We start from the raw sequence: 5715 nt of genomic DNA, 5'->3' as shown, positions 1-5715 counted from the left end.
CTGGTTCTTGCAGTGAAGGGTATTTCTGGAGAAAAAGCCGAATTCTGCCAGGCTCCTCCTGCGGCCAGCAGAGCGACAACAGAAGTAGTAAAAGCCATCTGGCCAGTCCCCGCGTTGGGCACAGGGTCAGACACATGACACACAGGACAGCACACAAGCTCACACGGCAGCTGTGGCAACCGCGGTTCAGGGACACAGACCCCCTCCCGGACCTACACTGGGGGTGCCCCGGGTCTGGTTCCGGGCATGGGGGGCCCCCGGGGAAGCTGGGCTGAAAGAACAGAGCCTCGGGCCCCGGGCCCACTATCCCGCCTCGCCGTCCCCCTGCATTTTACGCTTTTTTGGAGCCCTGGCTTCTGGGGCCTCGCTGACCCTGCAGGACTGTCCCTCCCGGGCTCAGCCAATCTGGGGAAAGGCTGACCCACTGCTCCAGGACGCTTTTCAAGTGCAAAGCAGCCCATGCTGCGCCCACACCCCCCCACTGCCAGACTCCAGGGCCACTGTCCCCTGCCCGAGCGCCCAGGGACGGCCCCAGAGCCCAGGGATGGCCCCTGAGCTCAGAGTGACCCCACCAGCCTCTCCTCAGCCTGTTGGTCCTCCTGGCCTGGTCCAGCTAGAACCACAGTAGAAGCTCTTGCCCACACGCCCCCCTCCCTCTGCCTCCTGACCAGACAGGTGCTTCTGGCTGAGGTCCCGGTGGCCCGCCCTCCTGACATTTGTCCCCAAGTGTGTCGGCCTCTCCGTTCTGGAGAATAAGGCCCCCAGCACGTGCTCCCCACCGAGTCCTTCTGCAGGCCGGCCGGGGGCCTGGCGGGGGCCCTGGGATGCCCGCCACCCCATCTTGCCGCCTGCCCCTGGGGACCTGGGCAACCTCGGTCCGTGATGGGCCTGAAGCCCCGCCCACGCCTGCAGACCGGAAGCAGAGCCAGAACAGCGCCGACCTGCCCGCCTCAGAGGCCAGGCCACCTGCTCCCCAGCCCCCGCCCGCCGCATCTCTGCACTTGGCTTGGAAATGTTAACGCCTGTGTCCTTCCGCCAGCCTGCCCCCTGCAATGTGCTGGCACCTTGGGACCTTCCACAGCATCTCCAGCGTGGCCCCGCCCCCGCCATGCTGATGGTACCGCCCCCCAGCCCTTGTGGGTCCATCCCGGGGTTCTCTGTCCACTGCTGTGAGCACAGCGCAAGGCACTCAGGGTCTGGCAATGGTGACAGCCGCAGACACAGGCCCCAGCCGGTCGCGGGCCGAACGGAGCCACCAGGAGATTCAGGTCCACCTGGACAGGTGGCCGGATGGGGGAAGGGGCTTCTCACAAGTAAGTCAGGAGGAGAAGGGTGCATCCTGGGGTCCCTGGGTGCACCCTAAATCCAGTGACGAGTGTCCTAGAAGGGAAAGGAGGGGCCACGTGACCCCGGAGGCAGAGGCTGGAGGGTCACGGCCACAAGCCTAGGGAAGCCTGGAGCCTCGGAGGGAGCGCGGCCCCACGACAGCCTGGCTCACTCAGACCTACGGCCTCCAGACGGCGAGCCCACGGGGTGTGTTGTGAGCGGCCGAGTGCGGTCTCTGTTGTGGCTGCCGCGGGACGGGGACACGGCTGCTGCTGCGCCCGCGTGCTGCCCCGGAGCGTCTCCTCCCTCAGCCGCCCATCCCGCGGATGGGCACACTGAGGCCCGGGAATCGGATAGCTGGGCGGAGGGGTGTGGACTCGCTGGCCGGAGGGGAGGCCGGGCCATTGGTGTCTGTGAGCAGCTGTCCCCGAAGCGCATGGGCACTTGCATCTGAGAAACACCGAGTGCCGTTTGTTTAGACACGTCTTTCCAGAGCACCTCACCTCTCGCAGGTGGTGCGCCCCAAGCGTGCCCCTGGGGGGTAGGGGGCTGCGCCGTGTGACGTGGCGGGCATTACACCATCTGTGTGGGTGCCAGGGCACATTCACGCCGGGCAATGAGTGTGAAGCCGTTCAGGAGACACTAGGACCCACGGCACCTTCATGACATAAATTCCAACACAGGGCCGGGGGCCCTGGGAGTCTCCAGCGATTGTAGAAGACGGCCCATGGGAAGGAAATTTCAGGAAAGCTTCAGGCTACGGGGGCTGCTCTGCAGGACAAGACTTGGAACAGCACTTTAGCACCAGAGAACCCGCTGAGGGCTAGCGCCCAAGGCCTGGGGTTGGCAGGTAGGTGAGAAGGGGGTGGGAAGGGAGACCGACCTTCATGGACCACCCAGAGCAATGCCTGCCCATGGTCGGGTCCGGCCCCACGCCAGGCACTGAGAGGTCCAAGAAGGGGGAAACTGAGGCACAGGGTCCTTCTTTCAAGGGCATGCAGCCAGGAAAGGTCAGGACATGCCCACAGCTCCTGCCTCACCTGTGTCTCTGCAACAAGCCAGAGGACTCTGGGAGCAGAGGACCCGGAAGGTGTGGCCCAGCCCAGGCTGGACGTGGGTCCCCAGTCTGCTGCTCCCCCTCCCTGCACCAGGCAGTTGCATGCAGGATGGGCCGAGGAGGAAGGTGGGGGGCCAGCCCACAGTGAGCTCACTCCTGGGAAGGGGCCGAACGCCCCTCCCACTTCTAAGGAACTGGCCGGGACACCCCCACCCCCACCCCCAGCCAGCAGCTTGGCCCCAGAGGACACGAGAGGATTTAGGGCCAGGCAAGCGGTGGACACAGCTCGCCCAGTGGGTCTCAGAGAGGCTCCGAACAGCGGGCAAGAAGGCTCGGTGCCCCTCCATCCAGCCACCTGCTCTGCCCAGGTGAGGAGACACTTCCCCAGGACGCCGGGGGCAGGCCCTGGGCCACGGGGACGGGGACAGGGACGCAGACCCTCTCTTATTTAAGAGCTGGCTCTCTGGGTCCCCGTTCAGGTCCTGAAAGCAGGGATGGGGGCCCGTCCTCCCCCGCTGCTTCCAGGGAGCGCCACCCCCTGCCCTCCGGTGGCACAGCCTGGCCTCCCCACTGCTTCCCCCTGAGCGGCAATCTGCTCAGCGCCCTCGGTGTACCTTGGGGACACGGCAGCCCAGAAAGGAGGGGGTTGGCACAGTCACCCCACGACACTGGCCCTGAGGATGAGCTGCCGGTTGTCTGGACAGGGGACAAGGCTCAAGGGGACAAAGTCGAGATCCCCCCAGGGGACAAAGACAACCACAGAGAAGGGTGCTGGCGAGGATGTTTGGGTGCCGGACGGCTGGGCTGCTCAGAGCCGGCGGAGCGGAGCAGGGGCCCGGGCGGGGACACAGCCCAGCAACGGTGTGCGAGGGGGATTAGGTGGGCTCTGTCTTTCTATGTATCTCTGTGTCTCTCTCTCTCTCTTCATCTCTGACTGTGTCTCTCCATCTGTCTCCATCTGTCTCCTTCCCCGACCCCCAACCCCTGTAACCTGGAGCCTGGGCTGAGGACAGGACTGGTCTGGGGGAGGGGACAGGACAGGGAGCGGCTTCTAGAGATCCTGGCTGTCTCAGTTGACTTCTCTGTGCCCAGCTCTCCCTCCCCTTGAGACTGTCCCCAGCAGGGCAGGGGCCTGGGCTAGGATGGGACACTTGGCCTCTTGAGCCCTGAAGGCAACTGGCGGCAAAAGTTAGCTTCTCCCCAGAGTCCATCAATAAGGTTCCCCCCCCAGGCTCTGAGGGTTCAAAGCAGCATGAGGGCCACCTACCGGCAGCAGGACTTGACCTCTGCCCCCCCCACCCCTCCCAGCTGTCTCCACAACAGCATCTGCCTCCCCTCACAGGACAGCGTCCTGGGGGCCATCGGTGGCCACCACCCCTCAGACTTAACAGGAGGGTGGTCCAGGCCCTCTGGTGGGCGGCCCAGCTCAGGGTGCCTGATGGAGGGAACACGCCCCTGCATGTGTGGGCCACAGAGTGTCCCTCCGCCTGCAGAGACCCGCCCCGCCCATCGCTGGCGCCTGCCACCACGAAGAGCCCTGTACATGTTCTGTGCACTGAGCCGAGCCATCCGGGAGGAGGGCAGCCCCTCCAGCCCCCGCCAGCCCCATGACGTCACGTGCCCAGACCCCGCCAGCCCCCCCCTCCGCCCCCGTGACATCGCGTGCCCCGCCCCCAGACCCCGCCAGCCCCCATCACATCACGTGCCCCGCCCCCAGACCCCGCCAGCCCCCATGACGTCACGTGCCCAGCCCCCAGACCCCGCCAGCCCCCATGATGTCATGTGCCCAGCCCCCCAGCCCATCTCCAACCCCTATGACGTCACATCCCCTGTGCTAGGCTCGTCTCCCTACACTTTCCTGCGGAGGCCAGACGGGCTGGGCATCCCCGGGGAGGGGGCAGGGGTGGCCCCCGGGCTGGGCTTGTCCTCCCAGGAGGACCCCGCATCCTGGGGCGAGGCCCCCTGCCCTCCCTCGGGCGATGGGAGCAAGATCCCTGCCGCCTCCTTCCAGGGCCGGCCGGGGAGCCCTCCAGGATGTTCGGGCTCTGGAGCACCTTCAGCAGTGCGCTCTCCTACCTCACCCTGGCCGTCTGCCTCGGAGGGCTGGCGGGGAACGGGCTTGTCCTCTGGCACCTGGGCCTCCACATTAAGAAGGGCCCCTTCTCCGTCTACGTCCTCCACCTGGCGGCCGCCGACTTCCTGTTCCTCTGCTGCCAGACAGCCGCCTTCGTCGCCCAGACCGCCCTGGGCGTCCGGGACACCCTGTACCTCGCCATCACTTTCGTGGGCTTCTCGGCCGGGCTGGGGCTGCTGGCGGCCTTCAGCGCCGAGCGCTGCCTGTCCTACGTCTGCCCCACCTGCTACGCGGGCTGCCGGCCCAGACACACCTCGGGCGTCGCGTGCGGCCTCCTCTGGGCCCTGAGCCCCCCCGCTGTGCTGCTGCCGGCCCATGCCTGCGGCCTGCTGCGCGCCCGCGCCAGCCCCCTGGCCTGCCTGCGGCACCAAGCGGCCAGCGTCGCCTGGCTGCTGTCCCTGGCCTGCACGGCCTGCGCCGCGGCCCTCCTCCTCTTCCTCTGGGTGACCTGCTGCTCCCAGCGCCCGCGGCCCAAGTTCTACGGCATCGCCCTGGGCTCCGCTCTCCTGCTCTTCTTCTGCGGCCTGCCCCTGGTCGTCTACTGGAGCCTGCGGCCCTTCCTCAACCTCTTGCTGCCCGTGTTCCTGCCGCTGGCCACCCTCCTGGCCTGCGTCCACAGCAGCGCCAAGCCGCTCATCTGCTTCGCCGCCGGCCGCCAGCCGGGCAGACGCGAGCCGCTGCGCGCGGTTCTGCAGAGGGCCCTGGGGGAGGAGGCCGGGCTGGGGGCCAGGGGGCAGTCCCTGCCCATGGGCCTCATATAGGGGCCCCTCCCGGGGCGGCCCCCCAGCCCAGCTCCCCGGCCCGCGGACTCAAGGGCTGAGGACAGAGCGAGGGCCCTGGTCCCATGGACCTACAGCCCCTCCCCGGCCCGGGCCGGGCCTCCTCCGCACACCTGCAGCAGCGCCCGCACCTGGGAAAGCAGGGCTGAGGACCGGCGTCCCTCACCCCCCTCAGCCCATGAGGGCGGCTGGAGGGACAGGAGCCCGGGCGCTAGCTGGCCCGGGGCTGTCCGCCGCGACGTCCACTCCCCCCGGTTCTGTCGTTTCTTCCTCCGCGGGAGGGTCGTGGAACCGGACTCGCCCTGCCCCCCGGCCCGTTCCCCACCCCCGCCCGTCCCCCCTCCCCCGGCCGCCAGATGGCGCTGCGCCCTGGACCAGCGCGCCCGGAGCGGGCTCCAAGCGGGAGGGCGGACGCCCCC

The 5715-nt window shown here is 68.0% G+C and overlaps 1 protein-coding gene across 1 annotated transcript; it reads left to right on the top strand.

The window, feature by feature from the left end:
- Positions 1-3163: 3163 nt before the first annotated feature.
- Positions 3164-5278, top strand: MRGPRG (MAS related GPR family member G). Its single transcript, XM_029956786.1, has 2 exons — positions 3164-3171; positions 4417-5278. Exons 1-2 carry the CDS (start codon positions 3164-3166, stop codon positions 5276-5278), a joined length of 870 nt encoding a protein of 289 aa, XP_029812646.1.
- The last annotated feature ends 437 nt before the right edge of the window (positions 5279-5715 follow it).

The sequence above is a fragment of the Suricata suricatta genome, chromosome 11 (genome assembly GCF_006229205.1).
Source record: "Suricata suricatta isolate VVHF042 chromosome 11, meerkat_22Aug2017_6uvM2_HiC, whole genome shotgun sequence".
NCBI lineage: Eukaryota > Metazoa > Chordata > Mammalia > Carnivora > Herpestidae > Suricata > Suricata suricatta.
This window is presented reverse-complemented; position numbering and strand designations above follow the sequence as displayed.